This window comes from Carassius gibelio, chromosome A22 (assembly GCF_023724105.1).
Source record: "Carassius gibelio isolate Cgi1373 ecotype wild population from Czech Republic chromosome A22, carGib1.2-hapl.c, whole genome shotgun sequence".
Taxonomy (NCBI): Eukaryota; Metazoa; Chordata; class Actinopteri; order Cypriniformes; family Cyprinidae; genus Carassius; species Carassius gibelio.
The window spans coordinates 5258874-5275418 of NC_068392.1; the positions used below are offsets into that span (position 1 = coordinate 5258874).

Consider the following 16545-nt stretch of genomic DNA (forward strand, 5'->3'; position numbering starts at 1 on the left):
GAGGGGGGAGCCAATTCATGGCATGATGTTAAGACGGCACGTTTTGAGACGTTTATAAGCTTAAATGTATGTCCTCGACTATTGATTCATTCTAGCGATCGTTTGAGGTAAAAAAGTGAAGCTGCAAGTGTCTGTTAAAGATCTCTTCATCTGGAAAGCATCTGCTGTAGGCTACAAACATCTATTAGACGTCTTTAAGATGTTAGTTTTACATATAAATAATAATAAACATCTTAAAGTCATTTTCTAAATGTCTATTTGAAATCCGATATAGGAAATGGACGTAGGCTATTACAGATGAGTAAAAAATAAAATACAAATACGTCTTGCAGATGCAAATGCAGAAGTTTAATAGACGTATCCGAGATTGTACATGTGCTATCAGTGTTTACATCATGGTCTGCATTTGCTCGTTATAAGTCTAGTACGTTTTCTAGATGTCTTTAATATGTCAGAATTGGTTTAATAAATATTTCATCACGGTACAAACTGTTAATGAATAACTCTAGACTCACACTTCTAGATATCATTATGCAATGGCAGAACCATTTTTGGTTCCCCAAAGAACCTTTGAGTTGAAGAATTCTTAAAAGAACCATAGTGTGAAGATCATTTAAGAGTCTAATCTAAAGAAAATCTTTCTACTATAAGAACCTTTTGCATACTCAAAGGTTTCATTTGATGTAAATGGTTCTTCATAGAACCATCAATGCTAATAACGTACATTTATTTATAATAGTATAGTCCATTTAGACCAGGGATCCTCAAATCTGGCCCAGGAGATCCACTTTCCTGTGGAGTTTAGCTATAACCATAACCAAACACACCTGAACAAGCTAATTGTAGCTAAACTGTCTCAACTCACCAAAAGCTGGAAGACCATGACCTTCAGAGTACAGTATTGAAAAACAACAATAAAAGATGGTTTTATGCAAGTTATGAGATTGATGCATGGTTCTCAGTGCATAGACAATACTCTTATGACATTTATTGAATATTGAATGATGTTTATACAGTTATATGAATTTAATTAGCAGTAACATACATATATAACACCAAAGGTTACTCAAGCAACACATCTACATTAGATGACCAATGGGCACAAGCTGGTGATGCACTTAGAAAGGCACATTTTAATTACGTTGCATAATAGTTCATAAATATACAAAATTACTAATAGTGTCTAGTAACCAGATAACTTTGCATCATAAATACTACAGTATTAAATTTACAGACACATAGTGTTTGTAAACTCTAGTTACTTTGTAAGACCCCAAAATAAAGCGTCATCCAGTGTATCATAAGAGGAACATGAAAGGTTAAGATTTAAGGGAATCGGTCCTACACTCACGTCCAAATCTAGACACTTTTTGCTGGCTTTGGCAACACCAGCTTCAGGGCGATATCTACAATGCAAGCGGGCATATAAGACAAGGGAATCCACAAGAGCTTGGCATCCCAGCCTGCGCTGTAGCGTGTTCTCGGGTGGACGGCCAGCAGGGCGTGTTCCATGCAGTTGGTCACTTTACTGAGGTCGGAGTCGCAAATGGTGTTCATTATCAGCCTCTGGATCTTGATATCTGGAGAGACAAAGAGTGTCAAAATGGACTATACTCTTATAAATAAATGTATTTTATTAGCATTGATGATTTTGAGAAGAACCATTGAAACTTTTCAGTGGGCAAAAGGTTCTTGCAGTAGAAAGAATATCTTTAGACTCTTAAATGATCTTCACTCTATGGTTCTTTTAAGAATTCTTCAACTGAAAGGTTCTTTAGGGAACCAAAAATGGTTCTCCCATTGCATAATGCAACGTTTATAGGCTAGTTGAGACTATATGTTTGGAGAAATGGAGAAAAGTAGTTGTTGGCATAAAAAAACCATACATTTATCCAAGTATTTGTCTCCATAACTCTCCTTCACTTCAGGGGTCAGTTGGTTCCAGAGGCGATGGAGTTCCCTTTCGATGGGCTCCAGACTGGTCACCTGGGTCTTGAAGAAACCAGGTTCGATGATGCACACATTGACCCCAAAATTCTGGATGTCCCTCCTGAAATTGAATGCAAAATCCAAAGGTTTTCTTTAAAGACTAAAGCTATGGTTTCAAAGGTCAAAATGATTTTAAAGCCCCATAAAAACACTGTATTCATTGACATGTGGCACCTGAGACAATCAGAGAAGCTCTCCACTGCAAACTTTGAGATGCAATACCCTCCGCCGTTAGCGGCTACTCTTCCCAACACTGAGGCCACGTTCACCACTCGTCCACGGGCCTTTTTGACAAGAGGAAAGAAGTTCATGGTCATCTCGATAACACCAGTCATGTTGACTTTGAGCGTGCTTTCGAAGTCTTGGATTTTCATCCATTCGGATGGACCCATGGGAAGCGAGCGCCCGGCGTTGTTCACAAGACCCCATAGTCCTGGGAAATCGGAAGCAAAGATGTCACTCCTTGTATCTAAAACTTATTTTAAAGTCCCACCTGAAACACTATACCTTTATCTCCAACTTCTTTTTTGGTCCATTCCAAAGCCTGCTGAATGCTATCTGTGCTGGTCACGTCCAAAATGCAGGTCTTCAGGAAAGGTCCCGTCGCCCTCTTCAGATCATCTGCACCCTTTTCCGTGAGACACCCGGCTAGGACACGGAAACCACGTTTGTCCAGGCGTTTGCACAGTAGGTGTCCGAACCCAGAGTCGCAACCTGTTACAAAAACGTGTTTCTCCGAGACCTTGGTGATCTCCAGGTTGTCCCGGTAGAACCACACCAGAACCCACAGCAGCAAGAACGCACCCAAGGCGTATGTGCAGGTACAGTTATTACTGTAAGCACAAAATGCATACAAAATGGACATATTTATGAGTTTTGTTGGTTTATTAGCTTGTTTTGATAGTATTTCAGTCAGACGCTTTCTTACCTCAAGTACTCGTACATCGCTTCTGCCTCCTGAGTGATTCTGCAAAGATGTTTTGTAAACAATTGCTTTTTGGTAGAATGCCAATAAATAAAAGAATGAAAAAAACAACAATGCAGGTGTAATTATGAAGCGTCACAGTGCAATTCCTTAAATCACCACATGGGGCAACATAGTCTAACTCCAGTTTAAAAAGCTATTGTGAATTTATATAAAACTTTTTTAAATATTCGAATAAAATGACTTAATATGGTTTTTACGGGCTTATTGGACTTTATTGATCCATGTTCACAGCTTCTCTTTGGTTTTAGATTATGTATTCACAGGGGGCTAACATGCGTAACGCTGTCGTTTTTCAGAGCACATGAGAAATCTTGGCTAAAAACTAAGGCTCTTAAAAAACAAAGGGCGTAAAGATTTCAACAACGCAATAAAATTGAAAGTCCAGCACCACAGAAACACTATAAGCTTCTCAAAGCTCAAAACCTATTAGCTACAGGGACTTATTAGCAAAGAGAAAGGTTGAAGATTCATCTCTGTGTTACCACATAACGAATTGGACAAAACCAACCATTTAAGCTCCTATACGCACATTATGCTTTGAGGAATGTATGATAATTAATTATCAAATAAACATGCAAACATGCTTTTATCAAAAAATTATTATGCTTTCCGGTAATAAATGCATAAAAGTTGTACACACAATATTTTACGATTAACTTAAAAAAAATAACGTCCAAAAAATAAGAAAAATAACAAATATAAAAATAAATTACTACACTGAAAACCCTTATCAACATACATTAAAGAAATTGCCTTATTTGTAACAAAAAAACATCAAATTATTACTCAAATTAACCTGATTAATAATTCAAAATTAATCAATTTTAAATGTCCGCAAGTAAAACATAATTTTAAGAGAATATAAAACCAACTAATACTCTTTTTAATATTCTTAAGCATACACATTTAAATAAATGTTAATCCACCTTGAAATAATACAAAATTCTGCTATCAGTTAAAGTAGTCAGTTATTAGACTTACTTTTTTCCCTTCTTGGCTCTGGAGCTGGAGGTCCTGAGCGCGTTTGGTGAGTGATCTGAAGTGGGTCTGTGTCTCAGATTTATCCCTAAAGCTGATCCTCTCAGAGAGGGCCGCGATTTCTAATCTCTAATCTCACTGTATTGACGTTTGGGCATTTTTGTGTGCTTGTGTAAGCGTCCTCCACAAATAGCTGGGTTGGGAGGAACTTTTAAGGAGAATCATGCCAATTCACTTTATTTTTAGGTTGATTGAATTAGTTTTTGGGAGGTTGATAGGAAACTTTAAGCAATGACAGGAGCGTCCGTCCAGTGATGAGACATTAATGTGACACTTTTGTCTACGGCAGTTTTAAACCATTTCTATTTTTGTTCAAATGGTCATATGGGAAGACTATGGAATATTAGTACGTGTGAAATAATAATAAAATAAATTAGAATATACAATTAAATATAGTAATATAGTATTACACAATATATAATTTATTTTCATTGAAATTTATACAAATTAATTATCATATGGATCTAGAAGTTTTTATCAGTATTTTTATCAATTTAAACTTTAGTTAACATTTTCTTAATATGGATTTTTGTGATTTTATTTATTTATCTATCTATCTATCTATATATATATATATATATATATATATAGTTTCATGTAAATTTTTATAAAAATTTTATATCAATTTTATTGTGATACATCAAGTTGAACTAAATAAAAATCTGTAAACTAGCTGAAAAAAAAGTTTTTATTTCAAATAAGTTATTTTTAAATTTGTTAAACTGGGTTTAATTTATGGTTTTAGTTTGATAACTCTGATGCGTCTGTATATGTGTGTATATATATATATACCATATGAGTTCAAAATTGTATATGCTTAATGTGATAAAAATGACCTAAATTAAGAACTATCAAGCTAAAAATCTTATGCAGTCCCATGGGGCAACTATGTAAAATCTGGACTTAAAGCAGCCACATTCTGTTCTTTCTTTTCGTTGTCTTAGTTTAACGCTTTACTCTTTCTCCTTATGTTAATCCTGAGGCTGAAAGACCTTGGATTATGCAGCGTCACAGTGTGTGCACGGCTTAACATGGGTTAAGTAAAAATTAACAAACCGTGAAATCCCACAAAAACGTATCAAATCTATTTTAGCTCGCTGTTACGTCTATAAAAGCTTAAAAGGGGCAGGGAAAATGTGTAATTCTGGCACTGTACGTTCATTACGGAGGCTGAATGGAAAACACATTAAACGCTGGTCAAAACAAAAGTTTGTATAAAGTCCGAAGCAGGGCAGCGGATCTGTACAAGGGAACTTTTGGGGGTAAAATGTGATATAAAAAGCAGCAGTTTTAGCACAACAGATATTTTTTTTATTATGCAAGCATATTAATATTATGTAAAACAAAAAATACAAATGAAACAAATTAGAAATAAACAGCTGTTCCGGCAATGCTTTACTGTGATAAACCAGACACGAGTGTCCGAGTTTGACCAGCATCTGGAGGAAAAGCCTCAGCGTTTCTGTCCATGTGCTCATGAAGACGTGGGCTGAACCGGGCCTTTGTGCACATATTCCAGAGCTGTCGTGACGGTCCGCATGTCCATCTCAATACTCCGCGCCCAGTTCTCCACATCTCCGATTTCCTGTAAGGGAATAATCTGCCATTAAATCTGCACAGTCCACCGAATGCAACTCTAAATTTGCCATCGTTTCAATCCAGCATTAATCGGTATTTAAAAACAGCTTGTGTACTTTTAAGGCCTGGTTGAAGTTCTCCACCATGTTGATCCACTGAGCCGTCTGCTTGGCGAACTGACTGGCCTGGACCTGCAGCGTCTTCACCTCGTTGTCAAGCTTGCGCTGGTTGACGTACGCCTGCGCCACCCTGAACAGAGACACTTATACTCGACAATCTCTTAAAGGAACAGTTCACCCAAAAATACTAATATTTTCTCTGGCTATTCAAGAAGTTTGTTTCTTTTTGGGAACATATTTGGAGAAATGTTGCATTACATCACTCGATCCATTGCAGTGAATGGGTGCCGTCGGAATGAGAGTCCAAACAGCTGATAAAAACATCACAGTGATCCACAGCACTCCAGTCCATCAATGAATGTCTTCTGAAATGAAAAAGCTGCACGTTTGTAAGAAACAAATCCAAAACTTCAAAATATGAGTCCATAATTCATAATAACATTTCCTCCAGTGAAGAAGTCCATCTCCTGTTGTCCTCTTACATAAGAATTCAACAACACATTCGTTTAGAGCCATTTTGGCTTGTAAACAGTGCTTGATCTGTGCATATTTCTCTCCTGATTCAGACCAGATGACTTTTTCATCGGAGAAAGCAATATTATGACGTGTTCAATTTAACAGTGACAGTTTACATAATAAAATTGGTTAATGATGGATTTGTTTCTTACAAACATGCAACTTTTCACTTTACAAGACACTAACTGGTGGACTCGATTTCTTGAGGATTATTGTGATGTTTTTATCAGCTGTTTGGACCCTCATTCTGACGGCACCCATTCACTGCAGAGGATCCACTGGTGATGTAAGGCTAAATTCTCCAAATCTGTTCTGATAAAGAAAGAAACTCATCTACATCTTGGATGGCCTGAAGGTGAGTACATTTTCAGCAAAGTTTTCAGTTTTTGTTGAAATATTCAGTTTCCATTCCAGCGCTCTTTGCATTAATTTGTCTGTTGCGTGAACAATGTTCTGTTGCATCCAACCATGCAACTCTAAGCTGCTTTGGCAGAGTTTCATCATAACGGCCACACAAAGACTGGGCTTATGACCCAAGAGATCACATGAACTGAACATATAATCCTGCGCACGTTACAAACATCACACACGAGTCCGACTCACCCTACATTCAGATGGTCCACCAGAGCTTCTGTTAAACTTGTAGCAGCTGCTATGGCCTCTCGCCTTCGTTTTTCTGTAACACAGAGAAACTTTTCTTCAAGAAAAAGCAATGATTTCATTGCACTTGAGTTGTCTAGATTAATTCACTTTATTTTGAATTTGTTTTGGATTATATATATATATATATGTATGTGTGTGTGTGTGTGTGTGTGTGTGTGTGTGTGTGTGTGTGTGTGTGAACCATTATTCAATATTTGCTTATAATAATTTATTCGTTTTTTTATTATTCTTACGTTAACAAGCAGTGTTGTTGACTAAATGAAACAGGAAATTACTGAAACCTGAATTTGCGACTCGAATGAAAATTTAATTTTATCATTTATAGCAATGTCACAACTTTTCTTAGATACATTTAACACACAAATATAGTCTTTATCTCTGCATTTGAATTATATCAAAGGGCCTTTCGGTAGAGAGCTACAGAAACACATACCTTGCGACTCTTTCCTTTCGTTTTGCTTCGCTTGATGTTCTTTTAATAATCGGGAGAGCATTTTGGTTATTTATTATAATCGAAAATATAAGATGTTCATCTGATAAAATCAGTTTTCTCTAAACGTTTTGGCAATTGCTGGATTCACATGACAGCTCGAAAACATACGGAGAGCGCGGAGGGGCAAAACGTATGAGCGTATTTTAAAACGATATTTCAAAATAAACGTTTCGTTAAACTATTACAAAAATATCACAAACCGTCAACAACTGCACGACTGTCTTCGACTGCACTTGACTGAATGTTAAAAAAAGAAAAGTGTACTAAATTTTAATTGTTTTTTTATATATTTTTTTTCAGTAAATGCCTTTTCGTAGGTACAACAGCATTTCCTAAAGACCGTTAAACGTGTTTATTTTTTATCTGATCATTTTTAATACGTTTTATGTGTTTATTGTGTTTTTTAAAAGTGACCGTTATTTTGAATGCTGACTGACGCCGCCTTTTGCGTGAGCAATTTAAACTACAACTCCCATAATCCTTCACTCACACCTCAACATCAACCAGATGATACTACAGCTGGAGCTGCTGCGGCGATTCGCATGAAATGACACAAAAGAGACGCAGAGATGCCGCTTCTGTTCGGCGGAACACATTCGTGTAAAACCCTTGACATGAGTGAAACCGTCCGGAGCGACAGATGTGCTTCACGTGCCGTGAGTTTATCCAGCTAACGCGGGTCTGAGGAGAGGATGTGGCCTTTAGCTGTCAAGCTAAAGTAGTAGAAGCCCGTCAGCTGTTAGTATTTCCCTGAGAGTGAATGATGAAGCTGCACCTGAAGACATCAGTGACAGGATGAATCTGAAGAAGTCTCGGAGTCTCAATGGACTCGGAAAACATGGTGGGTTTAATTGAAGAGTTCATTTAATAAACGATGAGAGATTTACTGCTTCACTTTAACGTTACCGGTGGATAAGTGAATGCTATAAATGTTATAGCTCTTAAGGCTCTTAAAATGTAGAGTTTGATGGATAATTTATCAGTTTGAAATACGTTTTTTTTTATCGTTATCTGTACTATATATAAATAGATAGCATAAAAAGCAATACGAATATTTGTTAAGATAGACAAAATATAAAAAGATTAATATTTACAATATTATATATATATATATATATATATGTGAATATATAAGTTATGTATACATTAATATGTATAAATTATATATTTAAAGGTGTTATGCTCATTATTTCGTGTCTTAAGCACTATTCAGAACACTTTTGAAGAATGTATCGTGGTGAGATATCTGCGCTCATTATGTACAGTAAAACTGTTACAGTACTTACACGAACTCCTTCAGACGTTTTGCACGTGACTGTGTTTTGTGTGCCAGAGAAAAATAGTTCTCTTTCAAAACCAAACCAAGTCTTTTAAAAGCGCAGTCCCTCTGGGAACAGCTGTTTAGACAAAAACACTTGCAAATGAAAGGGAAAGATCTTGGCAAACTGTTCTGCTGAAGTGCAGTTAGCATCCGTGCGGTCATCATGTTGGCAGATGCTGAGTCCAGACGGAAGAGGAAGACGGCGGAGATCACGCAGGCCCTGAACACGACGCCCGTGGATGTGGCCACTCTGAGACGCATGGCCATCAGTGAAGGAGGACTGCTGAGCGACGAGATCCGCCGGCTGGTGTGGCCCAGACTGCTCAACGTGTCTGTAGAAAACCTCCCTGAACAGCTGGGTGAGATTCTGAGAACAAAACAGGCCGTTTCATCCAACAACAACAGTCTCTTTCTCATTCTCTCACCCTGGAATGTGCAAAATATGATTCAACTATAAATAATAATCTACATATAGTTTATTACATCTTATTAAATAATTTAATTATTTATTAACACTTAAAATGCAATATTTATATGCAACATATATACATATTTATACTTATTAAATGTGCTTCAATTTATATTAAATATAATTAACATTTTTAAATATTTATACATATTTAATGTTCCAGATAATCTAGCATAATTCACTCATTCTGTTGATTCACTCATTGTACTGAAAATATATTATTATTAATTATGAAATTTAAATATAACTTTTATTTACATTTTAAAATAATTATAGGTCTTTAAATGTCCGAGATAATTAAGCACCGTTATCATAACCAAAATTCCTATTCTCATCACTGTAATGTGAAAAAATATATTATTATTTATTTATTAATGTTAGGTAAAAATGGTTGGCCTGGATGCACTGTGAGTCGTCTGCTAAATTCATAAACTTAATTTAATTTAATATTTTTTTAATTAAATTGAATATTTTTTAATTTAATTTAAATATAATTAAATAAAACATGCATATACCATAGTTAAATTTGCATTATTTACATTTTAAAATATTACTACATCTTTTATTTATGTAAAGTGCAATTACCTTCAACAAAAAAATTATTTTCAATAATTGTAATGTGAAAAAAATATATATATTATTGATTGTTATTATTATTATTATTAATTATTAAATGTACATATTTTTAATGCGTATAAACTAATTATAATATTTACATTTAAAAAGTGAATGCACATCTTTTATTTATATATATATATATATATATTTCTTGTATATGCCTTAATTTATGCTGATAAAGGGGAAACAACCAGTGAATGAAATCCATGGAAATTGACTTCATGAAAGCCATGTGCTGTAGATGTGAATCCAGTGTTTATTTCCAGAGCCGGTTGATCGAGACAATAACAAGGACTTCAACCAAGTGCTTCTAGATGTTCAGAGATCCCTGAGACGCTTCCCTCCAGGTGAGCAGAACGCCCCCCCCGCTGCTCCTTCAGGACCCTCAGCTGCTCTCGGTTCATGTCTAAGCTGCTCTCTGTTCGTTTGCGGTGTTTAATGAATGCAGGGATGCCAGACGAGCAGCGGGAAGGCCTTCAGGAAGAGCTGATCGATATTATTCTGCGGGTGCTGGTGAAAAACCCACAGCTGCACTATTATCAGGGATACCATGACATCGTGGTGACCTTCCTGCTGGTGCTGGGGGAACGACTGGCCACTGCCCTGGTGGAGAAACTCTCCACTCACCACCTCAGGTGGGCCAACAGCAGCAAACACACACGGCAAGAACCGCTTCAGGACACACCAAAACACAGACACCGGATGTATTTATTCACTTCTTTTGATTCATATAAGTCGGGGAAGTCGTGGCCTAGTAGTTAGAGAGTTTGACTCCTAACCCTAGGGTTGTAGGGAGTTTAGGGTTGTTGTTCGAATCACGGGCCGACAATACCACGACTGAGGTGCCCTTGAGCAAGGCTCTGAACCTCCAACTGCTCCCTGGGCAACGCAGCATAAATGGCTGACCACTGCTCCGGGTGTGTGTTCACGGTGTGTGTGTGCATTTGAATGGGTTTAAAGCAGAGCATGAAGAGTTTGGGTCACCACCACGTCACTTCATTTTTGCAGATTTTTATTCATTCTGAAATGTTGTTCAACTTAATCAAGCGCTATTCTCGCCAGTACAAATTAGCATTTTAATTGTATTCAGTGTTGTTTACATTTTAAAATGTTTATATATATATATATTTTTTTTTAAATCAAGCACAGTTACCTTCAACAAAGAAATATCATTCTCATTACTGTAATGTGACAAATATATCTAATAATAATAATTATTATTATTACATTTAATGTGCATATCATATATTAAATATAATTTAATTAGTTTCATTATTTCAATATTTTTAAATTTTTGTTCAAAGTAAAAAAAAATCACATCAACTGTAAAAAAAAAAATTATTTATATTATTATTAAATATTAATATAATTATATTATATTTACATTTTAATATATTTATGCATACATTACTGTAATCATAAGTACAACAATAAATGATAATGCTAACTATAAAAATAATGGTCAATGTAATCATAACAATATCTGTAATGATAACTTTAATGAAATGACGGTACTTAAAACAATAACTGTAATCATAACAATATCGGTACCGATAATGATAACCATTATAACAGTAACAATAACTGTAATCATGTATAACAATGATAATGTTAACTTTAATAATAATGATAAATGTAATCATAATATCTGTAACGATAACTATAATGAAATTACGTTGTTAGAACGATAACTGTAATCATAACAATATCTGTACCGATAATGATAACAATAACAATTATAACAGTAACTATAACTATAGTCAAATGTATAACAATTAATGATAATGCTAACTTTAATAATAATGATAAATGTAATCATAATATCTGTAACGATAACTATAATGAAATTACATTATTAGAACGATAACTGTAATCATAACAATATCTGTACCGATAATGATAACAATAACAATTATAACAGTAACTATAACTATAATTATATGTACAATAAATGATAATGTTAACAATAATAATGATAAATGTAATCATAATATCTGTAACGATAACTATGAAATGACGTTATTAGAACGATAACTGTAATCATAACAGTATCTGTACCGATAATTATAAAAATAACAATAACCGTAACTGTAAGTAATCATATGTACAATAAATGATAATGTTAACAATAATAATGATAAATGTAATCATAACAATATCTGTAATGATAATTATAACAATAACAATTATAACAGTAACTACAACTGTAATCATATGTATAACAATAAATGATAATGCTAACTATAATAATGATAAATGTAATCTGTAACAATAACTAAAATGATAGTGACGGTAATTAATGTGTATAGAATATATTAAATATAATTTAATTAATTTCATTATTTTGCTACATTTTATCAGCTGTAAAAAAATATTATTATGTTATTATTAATATTATTAAAAAGTATTATAATTAAATTCCATTTATGTTTTAAAGTATTTATACACAATTATGTATATATTTCTCATATGGGCATTTATTCTGAAAATAAATGGATTTTATCATTTTTTTTTTTCAGTTACTGTATAAAAAAAAATAAAAACTTGAAATGATTTTGTTTTATATCTAGTAGATATTTCTATTCCAGGGACTTTATGGACCCCACTATGGACAACACCAAACACATCCTGAACTACCTGATGCCCATAATCAAGCGGGTCAACCCTGAAGTGTACGACTGGATGCAGCAGTGAGTAGACGCCCATTTTCTGGGATTTCATGTGTTTGTTTGTTAGTCTGTGCTGAAGCTCAGTGGTTTGATTCGTTTTTTTTTTAATGACATAACATTAAAAGCATCTCCTGAAAGAATGATGTCAGGCCTTCTTTATTGAGATAAGAGTCTTTATCTTGTCTGCAGAGCCGAGGTCGGCACCATTTTCGCTCTCAGCTGGCTCATCACCTGGTTCGGACATGTGCTGTCAGATTTCCGGCATGTGGTTCGGTTGTACGACTTCTTCCTGGCCTGCCATCCCCTCATGCCCATCTACTTTGCTGCTGTGGTACGTTTCCAGTAGTTGTCCTCGAAACCACCTTCTGAATCTCTGAGTCTCTGATGTTCAGCTTTTTATTTAGAGCTGAATCGGGAATAAATAACGGACATGTCATGTCCACACTATAAGTACTGTGTTCTCCATAAACTTTTTGATGTTTGACAAAATGTAGGTGAGGGACTAAATACCAAAAGCTTTATATAAAGGGAATTTTGCACCAAAAAGAAAAAAAAAAAGGAAATTAAACAGCCTCTTTTAGGACCTTTAAGATTTTGTGCATGGTGACTTTTTCTCATAATTATTACTTTCATTATTGTTGTACTAATGAATTAGTTTTTGCTGTACATTTTCCTCATAATTATCAGTAGCCTACTATAATGAAAAAAAAAATCTCTTTGTCATTATTGTAACGTAAAACAAAATATTGTTTATTATTTAAAAAAACTCATTGTAATTACCATAGCATAAAATTAGATCTTGTTTTAATATGTAAAAAAAAAACATTGTCACTACCGTAATGTAAAAAAAGTCATTACATTAACAAAATGGGGTATTATTTAATTTAATTTAAACAAATATATTGTCAGTATCATAATGCAAAAAAAAAAAATCTACTAAAAATGAGATATTATATAATAATTTAATTGGCATTACTATATTTTCCAGAACTCACATAAAATAAGATACTTTAAATATGTATAAACATATATTTGATATTAAAATTTTGCAGTAAATTGTAAACACAAATTAAACATTTTTTTACAGTACAGTTACATAATAGTAGTATTATTTTTAACCCTTTAATACTACCATAAAGAATGTTAAGATTTTCACTTTAAATACAAACAGATAAAGAAAATCCACATGTATGTAAGCCAAACACACAAGCGCAGTCTGACTCGATCTCAGTGCAAGCGTGGTTCTCTCTTTGCAGATCGTGTTGCTTAGAGAGGACGAGGTGTTGGACTGTGAGTGTGACATGGCCATGATGCACCATCTCCTGTCCCGTATCCCAGAGGACCTGCCGTACGAGACGCTGATCAGCCGCGCAGGAGACCTGTTCGTTCAGTTCCCCCCGTCCGAGCTGGCCAGAGAGCGCAGTCACCTGTAAGTCTACCTTCCACAAACGTTTCTCTCACAACTGACATGTCCCACCAAACACTGTTTATTTGTTGTTTGGTCCAGGACGGCGGTCTCCTCCTTCAAAGACTTGGAGTTGGCGTCGATGCAGCAGCGTCCGGACACAGTGCTTCGACGGAGACGGAAAGAGCAGCAGAAGCAGCAGCAGCGCCCCCTGGAGGCCCAGCGAGGGAGCGTGGCAGTCGTCCGGCCCACGGCGCGCCGCTTCATGCGGCTGGCGGTCATGGGATTGACCGTGGCGTTAGGGGCGGCCGCTTTAGCCGTGGTAAACTCTGCCCTGGAATGGGCTCCTAAACTAGACTTACTCTTCCCGTGAAGGAGCCAAAACACAGCGCTGAATATTTGTTACTCTGTAACCAAGTATTTATACTGGTTAGACTAATACATAATACATGTGTTCATAGTTATTATAATTAAACAAGCCTTTTCCCATTGAATGAGGTGCTGAGTCTGAAATATTCAGTAAAGCAGAGCGATCACTTCCTCCAGCAGATGAAGAAACAGTTTCCTGGATCTACTGAGGACAAGCAACACAATCCTGGGGTGGGATTGGATGTACAGTGGCTCTATGTATACTCCACGTCTCATACATGAAACACAATCTGAGCAGAATGGATTTCTCACCAATGGATCGTCTGCAGTGAATGGGTGCCGTCAGAATGAGAGTCCAAACAGCTGATCAAAACATCACAATAAGCCACACGTAATCCAGTCCATCAGTTAATGTCTTCTGAAGTGAAAAAGCGTCATGTTTAAAAGAAAGAAATCTATCATTAAGAGATTTATAAACTTTAAAATATATGTTCTCTATCCATAATATTGCTTTCTCAGGTGTAAATATTGTCTTGTCTGAATCAGGAGCATAATATGGAAAAACGTCTCTAGACAAATATATTGGTAGATTTTGATGTGGGGGGGCAGCAGGAGACGCAAAAAGTTAAAAGTAAAAATTCGAGTGGATTATTGTTATGCATTTATCAGCTGTTAGGACTCTCATTCTGACGGCACCCATTCACTGCAGATGATTCAATGGTGATGTAATGCTACATTTCTCCAAATCTGTTCCGATGAAGAAACAAACTCTTCAACCTCTTGAATAGCCTGAGGGTTAAGAGTTAAATATCAGCAAATTTTCATTTTGGTTGGAACTATTTCTTTTAAAATGTAATGTTTTTTTTTTAATAAATTGTCACATTGAATTGATATCCACCATTCAGTAACGATAATTTAAACGTTTCTTTTTTAAATGTACCTATTAAAGAAGTATATTGTTTGTAAAACAAAGTTTTCGTTTTGAAAAAATTATCAAATTTAAGTGAATGTGACAATTTACATAAGAATGCCTTGACATCACGTTCATAATGATACAAAATAAAGTATAAACTGTTGTATTAAATTGACTGCAACGATTTAAGAATCATGTGCATTTCTCATAATACATTTTTTACTAAATTGAATACAACAATTTATTAACAATAGTTAGAATTTTTGCTTTGAAATTAAAATGTAATGTAAACAGTTTACATAAGAATGTTTTATAAACTACATAAAATCATTAAAGGAGTCTTTGTTTTAAAATTCAAGCTCAAAAAACATTTAACGTTTGAAAAAATATGTGCGTTTATGAAGGTTGTCAAGTCCTTTGTAAAACATTTTACTTTTTGAGATTAATTTATGTTTGAAATTCACGAACAAAAACAACATTAAAGAAAAACAACCATTCCCTCAAAATCAACAATTTCACAAAAATTGCTTTTTCAGAAATTTGCTCAACTTGTGCTTCATGATCGAGACCCCACGTTCTTTATTATGCTTTGCAAACATTGAAAACCTACAAATAAATTGAGACCAAAATATTTTTAGAAAACCTGTTTGTAGAATTCGATATTTCGTCTGATTGGTCCAGGACCCCTGATGGGTACAAATCTCATTTGTTAAGTGTATGCAGTGAACGAAACTGCTTTTTATTATGTTCGTAATTTGCATGTTAATGTTTTTTTCCCACTACATTGCAGGGTTTTTTTTCTCTCCGAATCACCTTAATTACAGTATTTTTTTATGATAAGTGCCAATCCTAGTACATAACGTGCACTTCTCGTGAATCTCAAGAGATTGAATTGAAAGCACTTCTGAATAACTTCAGCTGATCAACAGAGTGTGTAAACAATAGTTTCTCGAACTCTGTGTTGAATCATGGCACGTTGTTATTTTTGTTGTTCAAATGTTCACAACTGATCGTTTCCACTAAACCACATCAAAGTAACATCAAAGTAACATCAAGTAGCATCCAACACTGCTTGGTTAAAAAAAAATCCATGAATCAATATTTTTGGAAATAACACTCTGCCATCAACACAACTACTGCTTTTGCTTTTATTATGTATTACTTTTTCACTAAAGAACGCGCTTCTTGCTCATTTTTTTCACTTTGAGAGATTGTCTTAAGTTGTCTTTGGTTCTCTCATGTTAATGTGTCACATTTGACCATGTTGCTAAATATGTTTAAATAAAAAGAAAAGTTAAATCATTTGAGTCAAAAATACTTGTTCTTTTCAATTCATGTTGCACTGCTTGTTTTATGAATTATTACTTATTTTTAAGAGGTTATTTAAAGGTGTTTAT

General features: G+C 34.8%; 3 protein-coding genes across 4 annotated transcripts; 1 reads left to right on the top strand and 2 right to left on the bottom strand.

The window, feature by feature from the left end:
* Positions 1 to 326: 326 nt before the first annotated feature.
* On the bottom strand, positions 327 to 4414 carry LOC127942941 (retinol dehydrogenase 7). Of its 2 annotated transcripts, none has more exons than XM_052538967.1 (6): positions 3959 to 4414; positions 2918 to 2956; positions 2497 to 2822; positions 2164 to 2422; positions 1887 to 2050; positions 327 to 1580 (listed from the first exon to the last, which is right to left on the bottom strand). In XM_052538967.1, exons 2-6 carry the CDS (start codon positions 2932 to 2934, stop codon positions 1360 to 1362), a joined length of 987 nt encoding a protein of 328 aa, XP_052394927.1. In that variant the 5' UTR covers positions 2935 to 2956; positions 3959 to 4414; the 3' UTR covers positions 327 to 1359. The 2 variants fall into 2 exon arrangements, with proteins under 2 accessions (XP_052394927.1, XP_052394928.1); XM_052538968.1 differs by having other exon boundaries at positions 2918 to 2982.
* Positions 4415 to 5303: 889 nt separating this feature from the next.
* On the bottom strand, positions 5304 to 7507 carry LOC127942963 (biogenesis of lysosome-related organelles complex 1 subunit 1). Its single transcript, XM_052539035.1, has 4 exons — positions 7325 to 7507; positions 6832 to 6904; positions 5710 to 5842; positions 5304 to 5600 (listed from the first exon to the last, which is right to left on the bottom strand). Exons 1-4 carry the CDS (start codon positions 7383 to 7385, stop codon positions 5490 to 5492), a joined length of 378 nt encoding a protein of 125 aa, XP_052394995.1. The 5' UTR covers positions 7386 to 7507; the 3' UTR covers positions 5304 to 5489.
* A 326-nt stretch (positions 7508 to 7833) lies between these two features.
* Positions 7834 to 16463, top strand: LOC127942933 (TBC1 domain family member 20-like). The gene is made up of 8 exons (XM_052538956.1): positions 7834 to 8225; positions 8879 to 9064; positions 10059 to 10139; positions 10241 to 10427; positions 12381 to 12482; positions 12651 to 12792; positions 13718 to 13890; positions 13969 to 16463. The coding sequence occupies exons 1-8, from the start codon at positions 8180 to 8182 to the stop codon at positions 14237 to 14239; spliced, it is 1188 nt and encodes a 395-aa protein (XP_052394916.1). The 5' UTR covers positions 7834 to 8179; the 3' UTR covers positions 14240 to 16463.
* The last annotated feature ends 82 nt before the right edge of the window (positions 16464 to 16545 follow it).

Excerpts from the sequence above, each read along its gene's own strand:
- LOC127942941 (XM_052538967.1), bottom strand. Across the intron at positions 2,423-2,496 it reads AAAAGAAGTTGGAGATAAAG|GACTATGGGGTCTTGTGAAC; the intron begins GTATAGTGTTTC and ends CCGATTTCCCAG. Across the intron at positions 1,581-1,886 it reads AGACAAATACTTGGATAAAT|ATATCAAGATCCAGAGGCTG; the intron begins GTATGGTTTTTT and ends TTGTCTCTCCAG.
- LOC127942963 (XM_052539035.1), bottom strand. The coding sequence starts at position 7,385 with ATGCTCTCCCGATTATTAAAAGAACATCAAGCGAAGCAAAACGAAAGG. Across the intron at positions 6,905-7,324 it reads CGAAAGGAAAGAGTCGCAAG|AAAAACGAAGGCGAGAGGCC; the intron begins GTATGTGTTTCT and ends TCTGTGTTACAG. Across the intron at positions 5,601-5,709 it reads ACTTCAACCAGGCCTTAAAA|GAAATCGGAGATGTGGAGAA; the intron begins GTACACAAGCTG and ends ATTCCCTTACAG.
- LOC127942933 (XM_052538956.1), top strand. The coding sequence starts at position 8,180 with ATGAATCTGAAGAAGTCTCGGAGTCTCAATGGACTCGGAAAACATG. Across the intron at positions 10,140-10,240 it reads CCTGAGACGCTTCCCTCCAG|GGATGCCAGACGAGCAGCGG; the intron begins GTGAGCAGAACG and ends TAATGAATGCAG. Across the intron at positions 10,428-12,380 it reads CTCTCCACTCACCACCTCAG|GGACTTTATGGACCCCACTA; the intron begins GTGGGCCAACAG and ends TTTCTATTCCAG.